Source organism: Macaca thibetana, chromosome 8, assembly GCF_024542745.1.
Source record: "Macaca thibetana thibetana isolate TM-01 chromosome 8, ASM2454274v1, whole genome shotgun sequence".
Classification (NCBI taxonomy): Eukaryota; Metazoa; Chordata; class Mammalia; order Primates; family Cercopithecidae; genus Macaca; species Macaca thibetana.
This window is the reverse complement of record NC_065585.1, coordinates 50209981-50236200: the sequence shown is the minus strand read 5'-3', so window position 1 is coordinate 50236200 and position 26220 is coordinate 50209981. Positions and strand designations below refer to the sequence as shown.

Below are 26220 nucleotides of genomic sequence, written 5' to 3'. Positions count from 1 at the left end.
GATTTTTCTGAGCCAACAGTTAGCAATTGAGTCCTGTGATGTGAGAGGGGAGGCAGCTTTCCTTGATTCTCAGCTCGAGGGCTCCCTCCTCTGTTGTAGTGAGGCCTACTCTTTACTGAATGGCACCTCTGTGTAGCCAGACCTCCTCTAACTTGAGGATCCTAACCTCACTTGGGTGGGTTTCACGAAGCCCAGAACTTCCCTGGCCCTTCCCCAGCCTCTGATTCGGAGGCATCCTGCCCCTTCCTGCCAAGGTACTCCTCTGTCTGTTGGAAGCTGTACTTCCCAAAGCTACCTGGGTGTCCTCTAGGCACTCTGGTGATTTCCTTCTTCCTCTCCTAGTGTTCTTGTCCTCTTCCTTCTTGGTCCTGCTCACAGTGGTTCCCATCCAGGGTGAGTCCTCTCCTCTTGGGGTTGAATTTTCCTGGGGATGGCTGAATTTCCACCACCAGCTGGACTCCTGTGCAGCTTCTGGTGTTTCCTATGGCACCTGCCCACACGTTGTAGATTACTGTGCTGGTTTGGGGGTGACACTACACACAATGTGAAATTTGTAAACTTTGTCACTTCCTCATTTCACCGAAGATACAGTTTGTAGGTGTTTCACACCTTCATTCTTGTTGCCCTGTAGATTTTTTTAAAAAAATTATTTATATTTTTTTCATGTCAGATAGGTAATGTACCAGCATCATAACAAGGTTCAAGGGTGGCACATCTCACCCGTGCACGTGAATACCCAGTCATCATGTTTATGAACTCCAAAGGATCACCCTACAGATTCTGAGCAAAGCTGTCACCATGCTCCCATCAGGCTGCTATAGAGTCCTTAGCAGGTATTCAAGGCCCTCCACAGTCTGCCCTGCCCTCTTTGGTTTTTCTCTGTTCTCTTTGGTATGACCACTGCTCCAGCTGAACTAATCTATTCACTATCCCAAGAACTTATCCCACACATCCCTTTCCCTGTGTCCCTGCTGTTCCCATGACTGCACTGTCACTTCAGGGCTTCCGTGTGGTAGCTGTTGTTTGTGGTGACCCCATATGTATTTCTCCCCTCTCCCTTTCTGCTGGTGTGAGAACCTAACCCACCACTCACCAGCAGGGCCAGGTGTGTAAACCCAGTTTGTTGATTGTGGTACCCTTTCCCTTGGCAACAGGGATTGTTTCAGGAAAGGATAAATGTTCCAAGCAGGGCCAAAGTCCTCCCTCCACACAAGCTAGCCAGGAAGCCTGCCTCTTGCCTCTAGGGTCACTGTGTCAAAGAATGTTCACCTGGAGGACCTCCCATCTGCAGTACTAAAGGACATGCTGACACAGAGCAGAGGGAGTGTCCTGGTTTAAGTCCTGGATCCACCTTGGTGGTTCCTAGTAACGTAAGCCAGCCCATCACATTTTAGCTTAAGATTATTTTGAGTCAGTTTTGTCATGTGCAACTGAGAGAATCATGACAAATACACCTGACCTTGTTCTGCCATTGCCCCTGTGCTTTATCTATTTGTATACATTACACTATAGGGTAGTTGTGATTGCCTGTTTATTTGTCTGTGTCTCCCACTAAAAGTTCTTAATTGCACCATCACCATCATGTGTCCAGCACCTAGCATTGTGCCTGGCCAGTGTTGGACAGTAAATGAAAATTCAGTTGAAACTACATGTCTGCCTTACCAAATTCTTCCTCAGGGTCTTAGACTACCAAGTCCTTCATGAAGCCTTCCTGGCAAGTGAGAGAATGTATGTAAAATGTCTCGCACTGTGACCAGCACAAAACAGTCTCTCACAAGAGCGGCATCCTTCTCTCCTGTGGTTACTCCAGCCAGAAGTGATGCCTTTCTCCTTGTAGCTCCTATATCTCATTTAATCAAATGGCATCAACTCATACTGTCTAATACTAGAGTTTGCATTTCTCTTAAGTTTTCAATGTGAATATAAATGCCAGGAAGCAAGGACTTTGCACAGTGCATCATGCTAAAGAATCTGCCGTTGTTGGACATACTTCTGAATGCATATGTGAGCAATAGTTAGAAGTTAGATGCAGGTTAGTGATCCATTATTGGCTGCAGGAATCTTTGTGCTGTGTGAGACACAGATAGATTCAAAGGACCCTAGAAAAGGGTAGAGCTCAATCATATGTTTGCAGAGTGTATGAATGGTGTTTGAAAATCTAAAGCCATAACAGCTTACCGCAGCCAAAACATAGCTGTGATTATCCCATATACCCAAACATCTCACTCCTTGGTAAAAGCTGCTACTTGTCCAAGTTGAATAATTGGAATGAGAAATGAGGTGAGAAAGTCAGAGTTTATCATGCCTTCAGTTCTGATAAGGGGAACTGAGTACTACCAAGAGAAGGGGCCAGAAGCTCTGGGTCTAGAACTTTGTCTCATACGTCTCCTATCAGCCTCATACTTTTCTTTGCCTGTGTCTTCCATATGTAATTAGTAATAGTCTGGTTGATTCAGCCTTTCATTTTTTAGTCCTGTGACATATCCCTCAGGAGGTACTGAGAACATGTGCCTGTGAGTCAGCCTTTCTAATAGAATGTGAGCTCCAGAAGGCCAGGGACTTGGTCTGCTTTGTTCATTGCTGAATCTCCAGTACCTAAAACAGTGGCTGGCCCCTATGTATTGGATCATAGCAGGTACTACATTCATCTCCCTACTAGGGTGAGTACAGTTTATTTCCCTTGTGTGTGCCTTGCTAAAATATTTATGTTTAAATTTCTGTGTTTGATACACATTGTGAAAGGACATTTTCAAGTCTAAGTCCTATGACATAAGTGTGACTGTGACTCCCACTAAAAGCTCTTAATTGCACCATTGTGTGCTCAGTACCTCGCATTGTGTCTGGCCAGTGTTGGACAGTAAATAAAAATTCAGTGTTTTATTCACTGAGGTATATAGTGCCTAAAACAGAAGACATTCCATAAATATTTGTGGAATGAATGACTTAAATATTTGATTAATGAAGTTTAAGTTGAGCAAAGAAATGAGAACTAGTAGCTTGGATTTACTAAGAATACTATGCCACGTTTATTTGTTTGTTTATTTTTAAAGACAGTCTCACTCTGTTGCCCATGCTGGAGTACAATTGTATGATCATAGCTCACTATGGACTCAACCTCCTGGGCTCAAGCAATCCTCCCACCTCAGCCTTCCAAGTAGCTGGGACTACAGACGTGCACCGTCTTCCCTGGCTAATTTTTAAATTTCCTGTCGAGATGGAGTCTTGCTGTGTTGCCCAGGCTGTCCTTGAACTCCTGGCCTCAAGTAATCCTCCCATCTCAGCCTCCCAAAGTGCTGGGATTACAGATGTGAACCACTGCTCCTGGCCTATGCTACATTTATTTTAACATTTTTATTGTTCACAAGTTATTTAACAGGCATCCCCTTACTTGAGTCTTGCAACAACCCTATGAGGTTTATTTTGCCAGATTTATAGCTGAGGAATAAAACTCAGGGGAGTTAAAGGGCTTCTCTAAGATTATTTAGCTTGCAGATTGGGACTTGAACCCAAGTCTTGACTCCTAATTTTATATTTGTATGAATTCGTCCAAATGTCATAAGAAATTATCCACATTTTGTAACTAGAATTACAGAATCTGAGAAACAGAAGTGGCTTCGCACATCACAAATCCTGAACCCCTCATTTTTCAAAAGAGGAACATAAGAATTGGAAAGTTTATATATGTATCCAAAGGTACACATCCAGTTTAAGAATTTCAAAAAGCTGGCCAGGCACAGTGGCTCATACCTATAATTCCAGGAGTTTGGGAGGCTGAGGTGGGTCGATCACCTGAGGTCAGGAGTTCGAGACCAGCCTGACCAACATGACGAAACCCCATCTCTACTAAAAATACAAAACTAACCAGTGTTGGTGGTGCACGCCTGTAATCCCGTCTACTTGGGAGGCTGAGCAGGAAAATCTCTTGAACCTGGGAGGCAGAGGTTGCAGTGAGCCGAGATTGCGCCACTGTACTCTAGCCTGGACGACAGAGGGAGACTCCGTCTCAAAAGAAAAAAAAGAAAAAAAACAAAGCACTTTGGGAGGCCAAGGTGGGCAGATCACAAGGTCAGGAGTTCAAGACCAGCCTGGCCAACATAGTGAAACCCCGTCTCTACTAAAAATACAAAAAATTAGCCAGGTGTGGTAGTGGGTGCCTGTAATCCTAGCTACTCAGGAAGCTGAGGCAGGAGAATCGCTTGAACCTAGGAGGCGGAGGTTGCAGTGAGCCGAGATCGCACTACTACACTCCAGCCTGGTGACAGAGCAAGACTCCGTCTCAAAAAAAATTTTTTTTTTCAAAAAGCTGGCCAGGCATGATGGCTCCTAGCATTTTGGGAGGCCAAGGTGGGTGGATCACTTCAGCCCAGGAGTTTGAGACCAGCCTGGGCAACATAGTGAGACCTCATCTCTAAAACAAATTTTTAAAAAATTATATATATATATATATATATATATATATATATATATGAATTACAAAAAGCTGGCTTCTCCAGCCAGTGCCTCTGTGTGTCACCTGGTTTCACTCAGCCTGAGAGAGTGCATTGAGCTTGTGAGAGACCAAGTTGCTGTCTGCTTTGTCTGCATCAGAGGCCCCTGAAAACTAGGCCCCTTTCTGACAGGAGCATAGCCCTTCTTGGAGGAAACCATAATCTTGCCCTCATTTTTTTTTCCTTCTGTCTTGTATACCTTGCAGAGGGGTAAGGTGGGTGGGAGTTGTGGAAAAGGTATCCAGCCAGGGTTCCGTACTCCTGCCCATTTAGGAACTTTTTTTTTCTTTCTTGAGATAGAGTTGCTCTGTCACCCAGGCTGTAGTGCAGTAGCACCAGCTTGGCTCAATGCAACCTCTGTCTCCCGGGTTCAAACAATTCTCGTGCGTCAGCCTGCCAAGTAGCTGGGATTACAAGCATGTGCCACCATGCCCAGCTAATTTTTGTATTTTTGGTAGAGACGGAGTTTCACCATGTTGGCCAGGCTGGTCTCAAACTCCTGACCTCAGGTGAACCACCTGCCTTGGCCTCCCAAAGTGCTGGGATTACAGGTGAGCCACCGTGCCTGGCCTGAACTGGTCTTGATAGAGTCTTCTGATAACCTATTTCTTTCTTTCTCTGATACCTCCTTGTGTAAGCCCTACCCCAACTGAGAGTTCACATTGCACAGAATCAAACAGAATCTTGCCTTCTGTCCAGTGGAAATGACTTTATCAGAACTGTCAGGAAGATAGATTCCATTGTTTGGCCTTGCATATCTCTATGAGTCAAAACCTGACAATAGGAACAGCTCAGACCTAAAACGTACAGAGATTACATTCAGTAATACCACTTTTCATTTAGTTTGTGGAAATCAAGGTTCCAATTTGTCTAAGAATATATGTTCAAGAAAGTTTACTATAGCTTTTTTTGTAATAGCAAAAACGTAGAGATAATTTGAATTTTATCAGGAAGTGTTTTAAAAAGTATGGTTCATCTATAATATAGAATATATCATGCAATTTTTAAAAAATGAGTTGAGATTACCTATATGAACTTGAAAAGCGGTGATACATTCATAAGTGATAAAAATTGCAGTGTAGTGTTAATGGAAAATGTTACAGTAAGATCTTTCTTTGGAGAAAAATAAGGAAATCTTTCTATGTGTGTATACATGATTTTATGATCCTGGAGAAAGAAGTGGCAAGATGCCGCCTCAGCTATTAAAATTTGTTACCGTGAGAGCAGATTTGGCCTAGGGGAGGAGACATTAACACGTCTGTATTTGACTTTTACAGCAAGCCTGTATTGATATTGTGATTCTTTAATAAAGTGAAAATTTTGAGGAGCATGGGTTTGAGATAAACAGATGGATTATAAGCTAGTTTTTATCACTTAATATTCATGAGAGGTTTGGAATTAATAAATTATCTAACTTCAGCCTTCATCTGTAAAAAGGGAATAACACCTACCTCACAGTGTATAATTAAAGGAAATATATGAAGCTTGTAACATTATCCTTTTATAAATGTTACTTTCTTGGCTGGGCGCGGTGGCTCATGCCTGTAATCCCAGCACTTTGGGAGGCCGAGACGGGCAGATCACGAGGTCAGGAGATTGAGACCACTGTGGCTAACACGGTGAAACCCCGTCTCTACTAAAAATACAAAAATTAGCTGGGCGTGATGGCGGGCGCCTGTAGTCCCAGCTATACAGGAGGCTGAGGCAGGAGAATGGCGTGAACCTGGGAGGCGGAGCTTGCAATGAGTGGAGATCGCGCCACTGCACTCCAGCCTGGGCGGCAGAGCGAGACTCCGTCTCAAAAAAAAAAAAAAAAAAAAAGTTACTTTCTTTTTCCTTCCACACAAGGGATTTGGAGTAGAATATTAAAATAAATGCAGGGTGCGTTGGCTCTGCTACTGGTGTGTGTTCTGTTCATGTTCTCAACTTGGCCTTGGCCTTCCAAAGAGGTGGATTAGTGTCTCCACAAAGATCCAGCAGATAATCACTATTTCTCCCTTTAATCTTTTTAGAGACAAAGTAAGAATAATATGCAATGGTGCATTGGCCCTCTACGGGTTATTTACCTGGTACCTCAGTTATTACTAACCCAGCCGAGAAGCAGGAAGGAAGGAGATGGGCCTCTGAACAGCTAAAACAGATGTCTAAAGTTGAGGCTCTCCTGGATCATTTATTCTTAATTTAGATAACAAAATGAAGTTTTTCCAGCTTTGGCACGTTAGTGAGGATGCTATGGCAGGTACCCTGGGAGCAGCCAGAAGTGACAGCCTGGTTTGAGCTGAGGGGTCTGTGGAAGACTGATACTCAAACACAAGAGCTCAAGAAGCCAGATGGTCTGAGCCCACACTTGGTTTTCACAGTGAATAACTGCTCTTCATAATGACAAAGCTGCATTATTAGAAATTAATTCGTACTTCATATAATCTTGCAAAGGCTCTTAGAGTGTGATATCATTTAGGAGGTATTACCACCAGATGTGATTAAACTCCTTCAGTTTTTCTGCAAAGTTTTGTTTTTGTATCAGTGCCAGAATTTAACAGTGGTCTCTATCCTACGAGGGAAAGATAGAGTAGCTGCCTTTAGTTAGAAATGTACATAACCAAGAGTGACAGGCATTAGAAATTGTTCAAAAAGGATCTTAACCTGAAACAGTGCAATGATTTCCTACAAGTGCATTATTTGCCTTTTGAGTAAAATAAGATCCACTGTCTATTATCTATCTTTGCAGCCTGATGAGTTTTAGAATTCAGAGCTTTTCAGATTTTTTGAAAGGAAATATGTATGTATACAATAACCACACGTCACGTCACATAAAAGCCCTGGCAGGGTCTAAGGTAACACACTATAATGAAGCATTAATATTTCTGCAGTAAAGTGTATGAAGTACTAATTAGGACAAACTGTGTAGTTTATTTAAATAATAAACCAGTAAACTGGGTGTGATGGCTCATGCCTGTAATCTCAGCACTTTGGGAGGCTGAGGCGGGCAGATCACGAGGTCAAGAGATTGAGACAATCCTAGCTAACACGGTGAAACCCCGTCTCTACTTAAAAAAAAAAAAATACAAAAAACTAGCCAGGCATGGTGGCGGGTGCCTATAGTCCCAGCTACTGGGGAGGCTGAGGCAGGAGAATGGCATGAACCCAGGAAGTGGAGCTTGCAGTGAGCCGAGATCACGCCACTGCACTCCAGCCTGGGCGACAGAGCGAGACTCGGTCTCAAAAAAAAAAAAAAAAAAAAAAAATTAGCTGGGCGTGGTGGTGTGTGCCTGTAATCCCAGCTACTCTGGAGGCTGAGGCAGGAGAATCACTTGAACCTGGGAGGGGGAGGTTTCAGTGAGCCAAGATCACGCCACTGCACTCCAACCTGGTGACAGAGCAAGACTCCATCTCAAAAAAATAAATAAATAAATAATAAACCAGTCAATGAAAGAGTGGAACAAATATAGATTGTAAGTACTCTAGTAGTCATTTTTCTAAGGAAAACATTTTATAACTCTTTTAATATATACAGGTTCAAATTCAGCTAAATATGCCTGTGCATACAAGGATGAACATGTGTAACCTCTAGTGTTTGTACATCCTAGAGGAGAGGAACATCAGTGCCTGTCCCAGCAGCAGGCTGGTGGGGGACATCTGATGCCAGCAGGAGCAGGATTAAATGCTGCACTCTAGTGGCGCCCTTTTTAAGGACTCCTTGCTCCCCATGTCATAATGGTTCATTAATCTGGGTTCCCGTCAGTTCCTTTTTAATTATGAAAACTGCCGTAAACTCATGTTCACTGAATAAATGTACATGGCTCAAAGCCCACCACTGACTGATCACACATTTTCACCATATCATCTAGTGATTATTGTTCTACCCATTTTACAGTTTCCTCTTCATCATCACTATAACCCTCATGATTATCTGTATTTAAAACCATTTCTGCACCAGGCGCCGTGGCTCACGCCTGTAATCCCAACACTTTGGGAGGCCAAAGCAGTAGGATCGCTTGAGGCCAGGAGTTCAAGACTAGCCTGGACAACATTGCAAGACCTCATCTCTACAAAACAGTTTTAAAAATCAGCTTGGCATTCTGGCATGCACCTGTAGTCCCAGCTACTCAGGAGGCTAAAGTGGGAAGATTGCTTGAGCCCAAGAATTTGAGACTTCAGTGAGCTCTTATCACATCCTTGCACTCCAGCCTTAGTGACAGAGCAAGACCTTGTCTTTTTTTTTTTTTTGAGACCAAGTCTTACTCTGTCACCGAGGCTGGAGTGCAGTGGCACAATCTCAGCTCACTGCAGCCTCTGCCTCCTGAACTTCAGCGATTCTCCTGCCTCAGCCTCCTGAGTAGCTGAGACTACAGGCATGCACCACCACGCCCAGCTAATTTTTGTATTTTTAATAGAGACAGGGTTTCACAATGCTGGCCAGGCTCGTCTTGAACTCCTAAACTCAAGTGATCCGCCCGCTTTGGCCTCCTAGAGTTAGGATTACAGGCGTGAGCCACTGTGCCCGGCCTGAGACTTTCTCTCTTAAAAAAAAATTTTTTTTTCTTTTTGTAGTGGTTTCTCCACTTAAAACAGACACATCAGGGTCTTCACTGTCAATGTGGAATATTTATTTGATATCGGTTTTATAGTTTAATGGATAAACTTTGGGAATAAGGTAGTCTTCTTATTAGTGATATAAAATCCTTTGAAGTCTTCATCTGTAGATTTGGTTTCAAACATCACTGTAAGCCAGCATCCATGCCACTGCAGGGAACTCACGCAGCTGCTGTGGAGTAGTTATTGACCAGCCAGAAAGTACTTACCTGGTTACTCATGTTTTGTTTGCAGAGTAAGGCCTGGGTGAGTTACATATTCCTCTCAAACATTTTAGATGTTGCTCTTTCCAGCCACTGCCAGTTTTATGTCATGTGGCCAACAATAGTGGCACACCCCAGAACAGTCAGCCAGTTCCTCAAAGCCTATGGTTGCTCACTCACTAGTGTTGTGAAATGTTTTTCCAGAATGTGCCACCAGGAAAGAGCTGTTTCTTCAGCACTTTCGATTTGCTGAAGACTAAGGTTCTTGGCTGGGCACGGTGGCTCACACCTGTAATCCTGGCACTTTGGGGGGCCAAGGCAGGTGGATCACAAGGTCAGGAGTTCGAGACCAGCCTGGCCAACATGGTGAAACCCCATCTCTACTAAAAATACAAAAATTAGCTGGGCATGGTGATGTGTATCTGTAATCCCAGCTACCTGGGAGGCAGAGGTGTCTCAGAAAAAAAAAAAATAATAATACAAAAGTGAGTAACATGTGGAACTACATATACATAGAGGTACACAGCTCAGAGCTTACAATTTATGTTTTTTTATTACTATTTATTTATTTTAGCTTCATCGGGTACATGTGCAGGTTTGTTACATGGATATATTGTGTGATGCTGAGGTTTGGGCTTTGATTGAGCTCATCACCCAAAGAGTGAACATAGTACCCAATAGGTCATTTTGCAACATTTTTCCCGTATTTCCCCCCTCCCTGCTTTTGGAGTCCCCAGTGTCTATTGTTCACAACTTAAAAAAAAATTTTTTTAAGAGATGGGGTCTCCCTGTGTTGCCCAGGCTAGTCTTGAACTGCCGAGTTCAAGTGATCCTCCCACCTCAGCCTCCCAAAGTGCTGGGATTACAGGTGTAAGCCACCACCCCCAGCTGATTGTTCTCATCTTTCTGTCCATCTGTACCCAGTGTTTAGCTCTCACTTAGAAGTGAGAACACCTGATACTTGGTTTTCTGTTTCTGCATTAATTTACTTACAATGGCAGCCTCCAGCTGCATCCATGTTGCTGCAGAGAACATACTTTTGTTCTTTGTTATGGCTGTATAGTATTCCGTGGTATATGTGTATCACGTTTTTTAAATCCAGTCCACTGTTGACAGGCATCTAGATTGATTCCATACTTCTGCTGTTGTGTATAGTGCTGTGATGAACATGCTAGTGCCGGTGTTGTTTTGGTAGAAGAATTTATTTTCCTTTGGGTGTATACCCAATACTGGGATTGTTGGGTCGAATGGTAATTCTATTTTTAGTTATTTGAAATATCTCCAAACTGCTTTTCACAGGGGCTGAACTAATTTGCAGTCCCACCAACTGTGTGTGTTTCCTCTTCTCTGCAGCCTTGTCAGCATCTGTTACTTTCAGGGCTTACAATTCAGAATGAGATCAGACAGGTACACAGATCATATACTCACAAGGGGCTTCAGAGAAATGAGTGGTTAAGTTTCTGTCTAGGAATTGGGGAAGAAATAGGAGGACTACAGAATAAGTGATACTTGTACCAGACCTCGTAGGATAGGTGGGATTGTATTGGGTGGTGGGAGAGATTGTGAGGATATCCCTCCTTTGATATCTGTGCTCTCCTTTTTTATTAGCAATAGAACCCCTAATTTAGCTGAAATAAAAATTAAATTTCCATTTCTGCCTTAAAGCTGGGAGAGGCCATTGACTGAGTTATGGTCAGTGGAATTTAAGCAAAATGGTACATACAACTTAGGCAGTGAGGCATAAAGTGTGAGGAGTTTTAAGGTTGTTGGGTAGCGGGGGGAAGTAGCACGATAGTGTAGAAAAAAAAAAAAAGAAGTTCATGCAGTTTCTTAGAGCCTGATGCAATACCTTTCCATCTGTTGTTTCTCAGTAGCACGTTCAACGTGGAATCTAAGATGGTCCTGACAAAACAACAGAGGCAAGCCATGCCCTTGTCCCATGGGATTAGTGCCAGCCAGCCAGCAACAAGAAATTTCCTGCAATAGGACTGTTATCCACTAGTCCATCAGTCTGAGGGGGTAAAGGTCAGTGCTGTAGCTTTAACATCTCATAAATGACCCATCCTGGCTGTCATCCTAAGTGTTAGCCACTAAAGTTTACTTAGTATCTACATTTAAAGGAATTACTATAAAGTAAGCCAAATTTTAGCTTATTCCACCTATTAAAAAACAAAAATGGGCCGGGTACAAGGGTTCATGCCTATAATCCCAGCACTTTGGGAGGCCGAAGCAGGTGGATCACCTGATGTCAGGAGTTCAAGACCAGCCGGGCCAATATGACAAAACCCCCTCTCTACTAAAAATACAAAAATCACCTGGGTGTGGTGGCATGTGCCTAAATTCCAGCTACTCAGGAGGCTGAGGCAGGAGAATCGCTTGAACCTGGGAGGCAGTTGCAGTGAGCCGAGATCTTGCCACTGCACTCCAGCCTGGGTGACAGAGTGAGACTCCATCTCAAAAAAAAAAAAACAAAGGCCAGGCGTGGTGTCTCACACCTGTAATCCCAGCACTTTGGGAGGCAGAGGCGGGCGGATCATGATGGCAGGAGATTGAGACCATCCTGGCCAACACGATGAAACCCTGTCTCTACTAAAAATTAGCCGGGCATGGTGGTGGGCACCTGTAGTCCCAGCTACTCAGGAGGCTGAGGCAGAGAAGTGCTTGAAGCCGGGAAGCGGAGCTGGCAGTGAGCCGAGACCGCGCCTCTGCACTCCAGCCTGGGTGACAAGAGCAAGACTCCATCTCAAAAAAAAAAAAAAAAAAAAAGCCACAAATAATAAACTTGGAAGACAAATGATTAAACAGTGTATGTCAATGTAGAAGGTTCTGTAATAAAAAGTAACCCAATCAATAATCTAAGGATTGTAGTCCTCTTGTTTTTATCTATTCTAGCGTGTCTTGTGAGAGCTACAGAGGCGTTTACAAATATCTTTGCATTAACCTGAAATCAGCAAGGTAGTCTAACATATTTACTGGAGTTCATACTGTAACACACATACTGCTGTGAAATACAACTAGAATCCACATTTCTTAGACTAGTATATTTATCTCCTAATACAACAATTGCGAAATAAAAATTAATGTAAGTTCTGCCACAGTTGACAGTAAGATGTACAAAACTTTGGGTCCAAAATGAATTCTTTTTGTGTAGTGATCAGGTGGTTGAATTACCAATGTGTATTGGCAATGGCATCTCCCAAAATTGGTTTTAAAATAGAAAATTCAACCACAAAGAATCTCTCAGTCTTAGAAAAAATTTAGCATATCAACGCTATACAGCTTATAGAAAATGTCAAAGAAATGTACAAATTCTATTAAAAAAATAGGGCAAACATTTTAGTTGGAACATAAAACTAATGTCTTCTTCTTTATCAAATCCTCCCCTAAATGTTATGAACACATGCATTAGTGTTTTTTCAAGCCCATTTTATAACAAGATGTACAAGTGATAATTCTTAAGTTTATTCAGTTTGCTTTAAGAATATAAAATACATCCATCTCTTTATCATGTTTGCTTCTTATATGCAAGAATATTAGTGGAAGCCTCTTTATGCTTATGGTCCCTCAGGTATTTCTGCAGATCTCTGGTGGCTGTGAATTGATATTCTGCAGCACATGTTGCCAAGTGCCTGTTTTGTCAAGTTTTTTTTTTTTGATCAGCGAAACTTTGTAAGTTGTTTCTTAGTTCCAAGACTTTCTAACTTGCTGTGGATTTCTGGGTAAATACTTGTAATTTTTTTTTCCAGAATGAAATTCTTCCTGACTTTTAAAACTCAAACTTCTAAGTGCACCGACCTGACCGATTTGACTCCCTTCCTGATCAGTGCCATGGAAGCAGTTCAGGTGCACCAGAGACACAAAGCCAGCCTCAAAGAATCACTCTAATCTAAACATAGAGGGCTCTTCGTGTCCTCTAGCGCCCAGACTTGGTTTGAAGCAGAGAACCCTGGCCTGCACTTCCCAGGGTTTCCAGAGGTCATGGTGCAGAGTAGGCCCTGGGAGACTGGTGGAGAAATAAGCTGCCAGGGAAGCCACCACTTCAGACTCTGCTAATGTTATTTCAGAGGCTGGGATGATCACAGACAATCCTGGTCAGCTCTTTAATTACTAATTCATTTTTCACCTTTGCAGACTTCTCTAGAGGTTATTGTTAGCCTGTGAGATAGCTGTATCATTTCATTGATTTCTATGTTATGACATACTCTTGGATACAGTTGTCAAACGTTTCTTTGACAGGAATAATTTTATTCCTGTAATTAAGCATTAGAGAGCACCCCACACGGGGATACATAAGCCAGAGTGTTCTGTCTGTATCCCCAGGTTCACCCAAACTGGAGATCTCATTCTTTGCTTCCTCCTTTTGCCCTCTTCCCCTGCACCCCAATCACACTCGTCAATTCTGTGTTCATAGTATCTCCAACATCCTTCTCTTTCCATCCCATTCCCTGTGTTTTACCCTTGGGAGGTGTTTAGTAAATGCTGACCAACTGATACAATTTCATTTCCCTTTTTATTCCTTGCATTTGAATATGACACTAGTTTTAATTTAGTTAAGTGTTAAGTTTTATTTAAAACCTTTAGGCTATGGTGTATTGAAGTAACTTTGGGACACATTCTCTTTAGCCAGATAATTCAATGACAAAAAAACTTGAAAAGCTGAAGTTTTGTTCTTGTTATAGAGGAACCAAATTCCTCATTTCTTTTAGGAGTATCTTTTGAAATACATGTTATTTCCAGCTTAAAGAACTTAGAAATAAAGTCTTACCCCAATAGATGACTAGATGTGCCAGTGTAATTATTTGAAAGTATTTTTAGAAAGTATTATTTAGATAGAGTCTTGCTCTGTCACCCAGGTTGGAGTGCAAAGGCACAATCACAGCTCACTTCAGCCTTGATCTCCCAGGCTCAACCAGTCCTCCCACTTCAGCCTCCCGAGTAGCTGGGAGTACAGGTGTGAGCTCCTGTGCCTGTGATTACTTTACTTTTTTATTGAATGTACCCCATAATTATTGGTTCTTGTTTATTTTTTCTTTATTTTTCTTTTTATCGGGCAGCCACCTGAGCCAGGGTAGGCTCAGAGAGACTTCTAGTTCTTGTTTTCAAGTAAGAAGTCAAACAGTTTACAATGTCATTCATTTTGTGCAGTTCCCATGATTTGCTCTGTCATTTTCAGAGCTACCAGGAATACATAGTGTTGAGTCTGCCCACTTGCTTTTGGCTACACTTATTCCATCCCAGGGACAGAGAGGATGCTCCACGCCCTCAAGAGTGATAGCCACTCCTCGCAGGCCACACTGGAACCCCCTGGTGGCACTGAACAGTACTATCCTGTCTCCTGGAAACAGGCCAATATCCTGCATCTGTAACGTGCAGCAGGAGAGCCCTGATGTTCTCAATGCTGACCTGAACGTCAGGAATTCCAGGTGCTCTGAATTATCTGAATTTGTCATCCAAATCAACATTGTAAACCAAGCAAATTAGCAACAAGGTCTAAAGCATTGCAGTGACAAGTTAAGAAATCCACACTTGGACCTAAATGTTAAGTCACAAAATTTCTAAATTAAAATGGAGCAGATTCAGGAAGGCTCTGTGGGATTTTTTTTTTTTTTAAACATAGAGTTTCCTATAGTCTGTTCACTTTGGCAGGTCACACTTCATGTTAAAATGCTCTTTTTGGAGGATGTGACCTCCAAAAGAAAATGTTAAAAGGGGGTACAGATGGCTGCTATAAGAGTTTGCTCTATAGTGATAACACTACATGGATAAGATAATAGTAAGTGTGTGTGTATATTTTTTACATATAGTGATAACACTATATAAGAACCATCTGGATAGAACTCAAGGTAGTGTCTTGGATCACAGATTGAAAGATCCTAACCAGGTGTCTTAGTTCATTCCTGCCCTATAACACAATACTCTAGACTGGTAATTTATAAATAGAAATATATTTCTCACAGTTCTGGAGGCTATGAAGTTCGAGGTCAAGGCGCAGGCAGATTTGGTGTCTGGCAAAGTCTCACTCTACCTTCAAGATGGCTCCTCTTGCAATATCCTCACATGGCAGAAGGAGGGGAGGGGGCCAAGTAGTTCCCTGAAGCCTCTTTTATAAGGACATTAATCTCATTCGTAAGGGCAGAGCACTTAGGGCCTAAACATTGGAGCAGTGATTGGAGTCGCTGCGTGTTCCCCACCCAGGGTGGTACATGAACCCCAGTATGCAGTAGAAGGGAACAAGGGGAGGGCTGGGGCTTGAGTCGCCACTGCTTTCCATCATGGCTGCTGTAGCCCAGTGTTGCTGCAGAATGTCTGCCCAGGCATGGGTGCTGCAGGATGCCACTCCAGAGCCCTATTATACTTGACCCTCCACCCCCAGCCTCAGCTTGCTCCTGGAAAGCTGCACACTGCTCGTAGGCTGTGTTGCCAACCAGCCTCTGCGAGCATCCCGCAGCTGCCTCCCATTTGGGGGGGGGTCTGCATTCAGCTGCAGCTGAACCTCTGAAGAAATGAAAGCCTTGAATTCCCATCCCTGCTCATAGGTTTTAGCCGCCTATTAGGACCAATCTCCACACTTAAAGCATTCACCTTCATCCTCTCTAGCTCTGGGAACTCCTTGCTTAATCCTCTTCAGTAAGGCTAGAATTAGCCTTAAGAAAATTTAAGAAAAAGCTCTTAAACTCCTTTACTGGATGCCAATGAGACATACAAGCAGCCTACTCACAAGTGAGAGATTAAGCAAAAAGGAATTTTATCTCACATAATAGTCCAAGGGTAGAGCTTGATCAAGATATTATGTCACTATGGCAAGTCATCACTCCTCTCCTTTTTGCACATTGGCTGTATCTCTGTCAACTTCCCCTACTTGTGGAGCAAGATAGTTGCCATGGTTCTCGAATCTTCAAGTGTTTCTTGACCGAAGTCAAGTGGAGATGAGTCTCAGCTTCCCTCGGCAGTCCTAGAAAGCCTCAGTGTATCTTACTAACTTTGACTGGGGCACAGTCCTATCCTTGAGCTATCCTGTGGCCAGGGGGAATGCGTATCTGATTGGCCAGACCTGATTCATATGCTTACTCCTGGAGCAGGGAATAGTTAATGCCATCTGAAACTAACCTCGATTCTGGAGGGAGAAATATATCCCTAGAAGAAAATTGGGATACTATTATCAGAAGGGAAATGGATGCAGGATGTTCACAAATACATCCCTTCTTTACTCAGTGTTTTTCTTAATTATAAATAAATTCTTCTGGCCAATGCTCTATACAATTCCTTCTCTACTGTCTTCAAGATCCCTAACAGTGCTTATCAAACTTTAAAATGCAAAGAAACCATCTGGGGAATCCTACTAAAAATGCAGATTAACATCCTTCAGTAGTGTGATGATGGCTGAAATATGGGAAGAGCAGGTGCCACAGGAGCTCCAATAGGGCTGCTCGCTCATTAGCCTCAATTGCCTCTGTGAAATAGGAGACAGAAGGCCAGCAGTGGCTTAGGGCAATGGTCTCAAAGTGTGTTCCCTGGAATAGTAGTGGCGGCATGACCTGGGAATTTATTAGAAACACACATTCTCAGGCTCTATCCTGGATTTACTGAGTTAGAGACTTCAGTAATGGGGTCCAGCAATTCGTGGTTTTTTTTTTTTTTTTTTTTTGAAACGGAGTCTCACTCTGTCACCCAGGTTGGAGTGCAGTAATGCGATCTCAGCTCACTGCAACCTTCACCTCTGCCTCCTGGGTTCAGGCAATTCTCCTGCCTCAGCCTCCCAAGTAGCTGGGACTACAGGCACGTGCCACCACGCCCGGCTAATTTTTTGTATTTTTTTAAGTAGAAACGGGGTTTCACTGTGTTAGCCAGGATGGTCTTGATCTCTTGACCTCGTGATCCGCCCACCTCGGCCTCCCAAATCACAGGCATGAGCCACCGCATTCAGCCCAATATGTGTTTCAGTAAGCCCTGCAGGAAATTGTGCACACTGAAGTTGGAGAACCACTGGGTTAGGGCCTTGCTGTTCATGGCTCTTGAGCTAGCAGCATGCATATCATGCTAGAAATGCAGAATCTCTGGTCCCATACACAACAGACCTACTGGATTAGAATCTGCATTTTTTTTTTTTTGAGGCGGACTCTCACTCCGTCACCCACACTGGAGTGCAGAGGTGTAATCTCGGCTCACTGCAACTTCCGCCTACCGGGTTCAAGCAGTACTCCTGCCTCAGCCTCCTGAGTAGCTGGGATTACAGGCGCCCTCCACCACACCCAGCTAATTTTTGTGTTTTTAGTAGAGATGGGCTTTCACCATGTTGGCCAGGCTGGTCTCGAGCTCCTGACCTCAAGTGATCCACGCACCTCAGCCTCCCAAAGTGCTGGGATTACAGGCGTGCGCCACCGCGCCGGCCAAATCTGCATTTTTAACAAGATCCCCCAGATGATTTATTTGCATTTTAAAGTTTGATAAGCACTGTCTTAGGGATCTTGAAGAGAGTAGAGAAGGAATCGTATAGAGAATTGACCAGTTGCACACAAAAGCATTGCCAGACTGGCACTTGAGCTTGTACCTCCTCCATGTCTCATGGCCGTGATCCCCACAAGAGTTATTTTTTTTTCCAGTTGCTCTTAAGCGGCTCAAATGTAGAAGCAAGCCTTGCATTCAGATTAACTTGTAGTTGGAGGTTAGCAGAACAGGCATGTCAGAAAGAGAAAAGACTGAAAGTTGACATGCGACCATGATAATGGCCAAAATGGTGCAGATGTGAGTGTACGCTGGATAGGAAGGAGAGTGGCCATGAAAAGGTGGTGACAACCTGAATGTTTCTGATTGCCTGAAGCAGGTAAGGTGTGAGAAAAAGTTAGCAGAGTAGTGGTCCAAGATTGCTATATAGAGTCTGTGGAACTGTTGATAGGCCCAGAGAAAACTGTCCAACAGAACCTTCTGGATGATGGAAATGTTCTCTATCTGCACTGTCCAGTATGGTAGCCGCTAGCCACACGTGGCTGGGGAGCACTTGAAATATGACTGATATGACTAAAGAACTGTTGGAAACATTACTAATAGTTCTAAAGGCCAAAGCTATACAAAAAGATTCTCAGAGAAATGTTGCTTTCTTCTCATCCCTACTAACCTATTCCAATTCCTCTCTTCTATTCCAACCCTTTTTAACCCACCCCTGTAACCACTCTTTCATTTCTGGCTTTTTCTTCCTGTATTTCTTTTGCATAATGAGCTGATAGTGGTGTGTTTTCTTATATTCCCTTCTTACATGAAGTGTAGCTTACTACAGATACATTGAATTTTTCTTTTTTTCTTTTTTTTTTTTTTGGAGACAGTCTTGCTCTGTCACCCAGTCTGGAGTGCAGTGGGGGGATCTCGGCTCACTGCAACCTACACCTCCTTGGTTCAAGCAATTCTTCTGCCTCAGCCTCCTGAGTAGCTGGGATTAACAGGTGCATGCCACCATGCCTGGCTAATTTTTGTATTTTTCGTAGAGACGGGGTTACACTGTGTTAGCCAGGATGGTCTCGATCTCCTAACCTCGTGATCCACCCGCCTCGGCCTCCCAAAATGCTGGGATTACATGCATGAGCCACTGCATAGCATTTAGGTTTTTCAATTTTGCATTTACAGCAGACAGTGCTTCAATTTATAACCTTGTGGTCTGTACAAATTCACAGCAAAGGAGCAAGATAATTTAGGCCACATATCAAACTGTGAAGCCTTGATGTGCCCATCTCCAAAAGCCACCTTCATATTTGACTACCCACTTTTAGACTCCATACAGTTACTGCCTTGAGACCTGATTAAGCTGCTAGATTCCCTGGACACTCTGTAAATGGGCCTAGCAACGGTCTTCTCAGCTGCAGCCATTCCCCTGCCATTCCAGAGTAGGGTTTTTGTTTTGGTTTTGGTTTGTTTTGTTTTGTTTTGTTTTGTTTTTTGAGATAGTTTCACTCTGTTGCCCAGGCTGGAGTGCAGTGGCACGATCTTGGCTCACTGCAACCTCCACATCCTGAGTTCAAGCAATTCTCCTGCCTCAGTCTTCTGAGGAGCTGGGATAACAGGCATGCGCCACCATGCCTGGCTCATTTTTGTATTTTTAGTAGAGATGGGGTTTTGCCGTGTTGGCCAGGTTGGTCTTCAACTCCTGACCTCAGGTGACCCATTTGTCTCAGCCTCCCAAAGTGTTGGCATTACAGGCATGAGCCATCATGCCCAGCCCAAAGTGGGGCTTTCATTTCAACCTGCATCTTCTCAAGTCAACGTTCATGACCTTATTTTCATCTTTGGGTGACTCCTTCTTACCCCTGGCACCTGATCTTTTCATTTCAGCAAAGACTCAGATAATAAAAATCTGTCTTTAAATAAGCTACAGTTGTAGAATGCTGATCTGCCCCAAACATTCATTCATATGGGAGTTATTCTTTGGGCTTCCTGTTCAATTATTCTGAATGTTTACTGGCCTGTTTAAACTAGAGCTCCACAATAGGGGTATCAATGGCATCAGGGAAGGCCATATTGTCCTAAAACACTTCTATAAGATTCTATCTCCATTCACTTGGGAGAAGATCCATTGGGAATTCATCCACCTGGCTTTAAAAAGGCTAAGAACCAGTGTATTACATTCTATATTTTTAAACATTGATTGGAGGGAAAGATACTGGTTGGGGATCACCCTCCAATTCCTGTTCACTTAAGTGATTCCTCATTTTAGGTTAAAAAAAAAAAATCTTTTTTTTTTTTTTTTTTTTTTTGAGACAGAGTCTTGCTCTGTTGCCCAAGCTGCGCAATCTCAGCTCACCGCAACCTCCGCCTCCTAGGTTCAAGGGATTCTCCTGCCTCAGCCTCCCAAGTAGCTGAGACTACAAATGCACACCACCCTGCTCAGCTAATTTTCATATTTTTAGTAGAGACAGGGCTTTGCCATGTTGGCCTGGCTGGTCTCAAACTTCTGGCCTCAAGTGATCTGCCTGCCTTGGCCTTCCAAATTGCTGGGATTACAGGCATGAGCCACTGTGCCCAGCTTTAATATATGAATTTTATACAAGCTTTTAAATACATATTTAAAATGCATATTAAACATCTCTTTTGGACAAACAAAACTAAACAGTAAGTTGTACCTCCTTTTAATATTAATGACTCTAAAGATAAAATAAAAGAATCTGGCAAGTGCGAAGTTAAAGGACATTTTATTTACTGACAGATTGAAAACTGTAACTCCAGGTAGTGCAAAGTGCACCACAACCCAATTACAAAGAACAGGTGTTAACACACAATGTTTAAACAATGCTACACTCATTTTTGGCAAAGTGCTGTATTGTTCAGTCTGTGTACAAAACTGACCATCTATGAACCAATCAGTATAAAAAATTTCTATAAAAACAAAAAATTTAGACAGTGGCTCAAGAAAACAAGCTGCCATTTATGCATAGATTGATGTACAGTAACCTAACCAAATGTCCCTTTTGAATTTTCAAGTTGACGAAAAAAAAAAGTGTGTCCAGAAACACATTAAGAAGGCACATGTACAGTCTACAATACTCTTCAGTCTCCATAACTCATGTCCTGCCCCTATAAAGAAAATATGTTCACAATTTTACTTGAAAAAAAGCCACTTAAAAAAAAATAACACATGCAATTATTAAAAGTTCAAAATCTCTGGAGGAAAACACAACCAAAACACAAGCAAAACCACTCATACACTCCAAGCCTGAAACACACATCTAACCTCCCCAGGTACTGGTTTGGTTTTCAGAGGTTCACCTAGAAAACAAATATTAAAACTTCAGGCAAAACAGAGCAAAACTGGACATTTAACAATTACACAATTTTTAAAAGTGTCGTAAAGAAAATTCTCAACGATATACAAAATATTGTCCACTTAAGCTGCCTGCCTTTCAAGAGTAACTCTCCTCCCATGCAAAGGATACTGTTGGACATAAAAGATATCCTCATCTGCATGCTTTCCAGTACCTCTTTCTCCACCTTAAACCACTTTAATTGGTGTCAAATTTCAAGTGAAATTGATATATGGCAAGGCTGACACCACTGTATCATGTAGGTTTTCCAAATAAAGCATTTTATGTATAATTTTAAGCATTAAAATAAGTAGGTAGAGATGCCATTTCTACAATATCAGCATGGCTGATGGCAGTGAAACCATCCAAGATAGAAGCCCAACTTTTAACAAGTTTAACCAGTATTTATGGGCCTTATAAAATAAAAAGATAATTTTAAAGTAACATTAACAAACATATACTAGTGTCTCCCAGTACAAGGAGCAGTCTCTTAATTGACTCAAAGAACAAAAATTAATACGTGGAAACTCTTAAACTTTTCCCACTAATCTATTTAAATGTAAGTATCTTCTAGTTGGAGTCCTTTATATTTTTGTTTCCAACTCAAAGCAAATGAGAATAATGAAGATACTCTTCCTTGCTCGTTTTTCTTAAGAGTACATAAAGATAATATATAATGTATTTCATCGAGGAGAAAGAGAAGTAGCAAGGATTTCAATGAAGACATAATGATTACAAACCAGTGTACTATACAGATTTGAGAAGCAGAAACAATGCTGAACAGCCTGCTCAAGTTTTAAATAAACTGTCTTCTCACTCAAAGTACTGATACAACAGAGAAGGTATGTAAACAGGAACAGTTTGCATGGGGATAGGAAAAATGTACAGGAAATTAATATTTCTTAAAAGGTCCCTGCGATAGGAAGTCAAAAATCCAATCACTGTGCATCTTTCTGCAAAAAATTCCCCACCCAATCAACCATATAAATGCATTGCCACAGAAGATAAATAATGGATGGCTAATTTTCCACTTACAGTGCAGTACACAATTAGTTGAGGAAGAAAAATAAACATAAGATATATATTATAAAATGTTTTATCAACAAAAACAAACTTTGAGAAACATGGTGCACTGTAAAAGCTAAGAAACTCATTCACGAAGCACTGCTTGTGTACACCACGTATTCCAGACTTTTTCCAAGTAACATTCTATGTTAACAGTTTAGAGCTACTAATTCAGAGGGGTCTTATTTCTCACTGCTTGCATTTTAAAGAAATATGACTAAAGCACATTGTAAACCACTAATATTTATAATAGCAAAAAAAAAAAAGCTCATAATAAAATGCATTTTGGCCGTGTTTCAGAGAATACTTAACAGGTCAACATCGTTTTGTGTTGTGGTTGGCCTTGTGTCTTACACACAGGAGATGTCTAACATCTAATGACCAAGAGTTTCAACTGAATTATATAACCATTTTCTTCAACACTTACATGTGCCAATTTTAGGCAGAAACCACAGTATGATATTCCGGGTGGTGTGGTAATCCCAACCTTGAAAAAAAGCCCAGTGAATGTAATTTTTTGTTTTCTAGGTACAAAGCGTAAAAAACTAGCCTCAGATAAGGCAAACAAAAAGTCAATAAGGAAATCTGGAAAAAAGGCCATTGCAGTTAATACACAAATCTGTTCATGCTGCCAAACAAAATCTAATGGCTGAACTTCTGTAGCTTGTGAGGTACTAACAACTTACATGCAATGTATGAAAAAGAGACGCCGTGTATTCAGAGGTTTACATCCTGAAGACATTAAGCTGGTCTATTTTCAGGTTACCAATGCATGGCCCTATAACAAACATCGTATAAAACATACACACCTTCATGGAAACTCTACCTTATCTCCCAACTCTGGTAAACACAAATGGTAAGAAAACAACTTCTAACTCACTTTGACAAAACTTTACAGACTTGGCCCCTAATTAGACAACAAATAAATAAAGGGGAAGTCAAAACAGAAAGGGCAATAAGGAGAAAGGGGGGATCTAGACTCTTGTTCTAAGGAGACATTCTGGCACTTCATCACAGCCAGTAGAAGAACAATGTAAAACCTCCATCTAACTACACATTTGACCTCTTCCACTCCAAACGCTCTAGTCTAGTCAGAGAAGAGCACAGCTCTTCCCTGAAAGTCTCCCAGGGTTCCCTGCATCAAGCCACTACAGGGTTATTGAAAAATATAATACTTCACATAAGTATATGCTGCTTTTCTCCTTGAAAACATTTTACAGACCTGTACTCATTTAATTAGGGTTGCAGAGGAGATGGAAAAACAAGCTGTTTGATTATGTAGGCAACACTTCTGTCAGTAGAATTGCTTTGGATTGTGAATGTGTTTACTTCAGAGGAAATCAGTCAGAGTGGATGGCTCAGCAAAACCCATCACAACTGCGGAAAAAGGAAGTGACTGGCTAGAGGTAAGGAAATAGATTTTCTCTAAGTTAACTGGCCAACGTGTGAATCGAACCCTGTACCCTGGCCTCATTAGCACCAACACTGTGAAGAACAGCTGTGGCAGAGAAAGTGCCACGGCCCCACCCCATCACCAGATTCAGTAGAAAGGCCCTTGGAATTTCCTACAAGGTTCAGTTCTGAACAGCCCCACTTCAAATCAGTATAGAATCCTCACAGTGACTCTGTGAGGGAGGTAAATGTCACTGCTCCCCTGTTGGTGGGGGAAACAGAGGCCAGAGTGGTTAAAGATTTTGCCTGAAGTTAAAAAAAAAAAAAAAAAAAAAAAAGGTCATTTGGACTGCAGGGAAGAATACTTACAAGGCAATTAAAAAAGAAAAAGAAAAAAGTTGAGCCAACCTGTCACTCTTCACTCAGATACCATGAAAGACATCAGCAGACATTCCCCCACACCCTTGCTTGCCACTTGGCAGGACAGGCTCCATGACAGAGGATTTTTCACTCTGTATGGAAATATAAAGCCTATCTCTTTTCCCATGGGCAGAGAGAAATACGAAGTCACTCAAGTGCCTGGACAAGTATTTCCGAATTTATAGTTGAGAGCAAGGTGAGGAGTGGGCAGAACTGGTAGGAAGGAATCGTAACAAATTAAATACTGCACTAATGGGTTAGTTACAGACATGAATTTTTCCAAATAAAATTTCACAGGTCTAATTTAATCCCTCTGCACGGGACAAGTGCCTCTGTCTACAACACCTGTAATGTCTGTACCACGTCATGCAGTCACATTGGAATCACTGAATGCACTCTTCACTAAAGCTTAATGTACCTGAATTCCAGATGAACTGCATGACTAATCTGGGGAAAAACCATACGCACAGAATACATTGTTTTCTTTCAAAAGAAAGTCCAGCCATAATTCCATTATATCCATGGCAACTATCACCTGTTAATGCTCATATTAGTGTGTAAAAATGTATTCATCATATACAGAGAGATTATCAAGTACTGGTCAATAAAGTGTATAGCTGACCCTGAGAATAAATTTTTGCTTGCTCAAAAGATTAATACAAAATAAAATGAAAATGAAAGATGCCTATTCTCGTACTTGGGAAGAAATGTCTTTAAAATGCTGACTAATGTACACCCTAATAGATTTAAAGACACCCCCAAACACCAAACACTGTAATTATATTGATATGTTTCCAGAAATAATCTGAAAAAGTGTACAAAAAAGTAAATGTTAAAGGCAAGGCATTATGTGATACACAGCATATAAATCTGGTTTTCAAGATAGTGTCTAAATACACTGATAAAACTGTGATTGGTTATCAATTGGTTGTAAAGAGACAACACTTTCATTGTACATATACACACATCCATACACATATGCACAAACCAAGAGAAACCAACCAATAAAACTTAAAATTCTTAGTAATTGTACTGACGCGGGCAGGGCTGATGAACAACCCAGCCATTGTGCTTGACTTGCCGAGAGTGGCAATCCCTGGTAAGATTTTGGCGACGAAGGCTATTTCTGTTAAGAGACTGTCTTTCACTATGTTCTTTTATCCACTGGGAAGGACGAAAGCTCTTGGGTTGTTCCAGAAAAGTTGTATGAGCAGCAAGAGCTGCAACATAACAATGAATGTGCTGCCCCATTTCATTTTGAGCTTCCACTCTGAAACAGAAAAAAGTGGGGATGTATTAAATAACAGAGTATGTTATTAACGAAACTGGAAAAGTTACTTAGCAATTCAGTTTGCCGTGCTAATTTGTTTATGGCTGAATGAGAGTTTGTGTTTCATGGCTGACAGACAAGTTTATTATTCTGTGACCCCACTGACTGATAGTGGTGGAGAGGAGAGCCAATTGTTACTTACTAGAAAGATGCCATGTAAGCCCCAGATGGCTCACTAAGTAGACTGTTTTCTAAAAATACACTTTATACTTTGAATTTCATTTACAGAGCACATACATTTATATAAGCTTGTCTGGGAGGGGAGCTAACATTTATTGAATATCTGCATTTGCCAATTCTTTTGCAAATATGTATTTTAATTCTTACCATAATCTTACAAGGAAAATATTTTAATTCCCAAATTTTACTGATCATAAAGCAGTGTGCTCACAATACCTTCACAAGACATTTCCTGTCTATAAGTAAAATGTTCCAGGAAACATGCTTTAAATCTTTATTTAATATGGAAATTCTACCCATTTACCATTTTTCTAGATAAGAAGCTATAGCTTATTATAGAATAAATCTCCTTATTTATCTCACAACAGGGCACTTTTGAGATGGTATTTACATGGCAATATTATAAGACTCTTGAATAACACAATCTTAAAATATGGCTACACATAGTATGATTATGTTTTCCATATAAAAAAACTAATCAAGTGGGATTGCTATAAACTATGTCAACACGTAACATGAAGAGCTTTATGATTTTTAAGGGTTATTTTACAAAGGAAGGGCAGTGACACATTCTGCCTAAAATCACTTGAGGAAAACACTGTTATCTTTTATTACATATATATATGTATATACAAACTTTTTTTAAAGTAGAATTTTAAGAGGCCACATTAAGAAACTAATAGAAAAAAAGTTAATATAAAGAAAGTTATTTTTAGGCTGGGCGCTGTGGCTCACTCTTGTAATCCCAACACTTTGGGAGGCCAAGG

General features: G+C 41.5%; 1 protein-coding gene, 1 long non-coding RNA gene and 1 other non-coding gene across 9 annotated transcripts in view; 1 reads left to right on the top strand and 2 right to left on the bottom strand.

Moving 5' to 3' along the window:
* LOC126960859 (uncharacterized) overlaps positions 1-26220 on the top strand; it is a 43693-nt gene that overhangs the window by 9712 nt on the left and 7761 nt on the right. Inside the window, exons 2-4 of one of the 2 annotated variants that reach the window (XR_007728123.1) lie at positions 671-833; positions 2472-2660; positions 13030-17570. This is a non-coding gene — a long non-coding RNA (uncharacterized LOC126960859). Of the gene's footprint in view, positions 1-670; positions 834-2471; positions 2661-13029; positions 17571-26220 lie in introns of those variants that run through there. The other variant, XR_007728122.1, reaches the window with a different exon arrangement.
* Positions 665-767, bottom strand: LOC126961942 (small nucleolar RNA U13). The gene has a single exon (XR_007728521.1). It is a non-coding gene; the product is annotated as a small nucleolar RNA U13 (small nucleolar RNA).
* Positions 20442-26220, bottom strand: part of TP53INP1 (tumor protein p53 inducible nuclear protein 1) — a 117878-nt gene continuing 112099 nt past the window's right edge. For 5 of the 6 annotated variants that reach the window (XM_050800551.1, XM_050800549.1, XM_050800548.1 and 2 more), the window contains one exon: positions 20442-25213. In XM_050800551.1, the coding sequence (XP_050656508.1) occupies positions 24964-25213 (250 nt within the window). In that variant the 3' untranslated portion in view covers positions 20442-24963. The remainder of the gene's footprint in view (positions 25214-26220) is intronic. The other variant, XM_050800552.1, reaches the window with a different exon arrangement.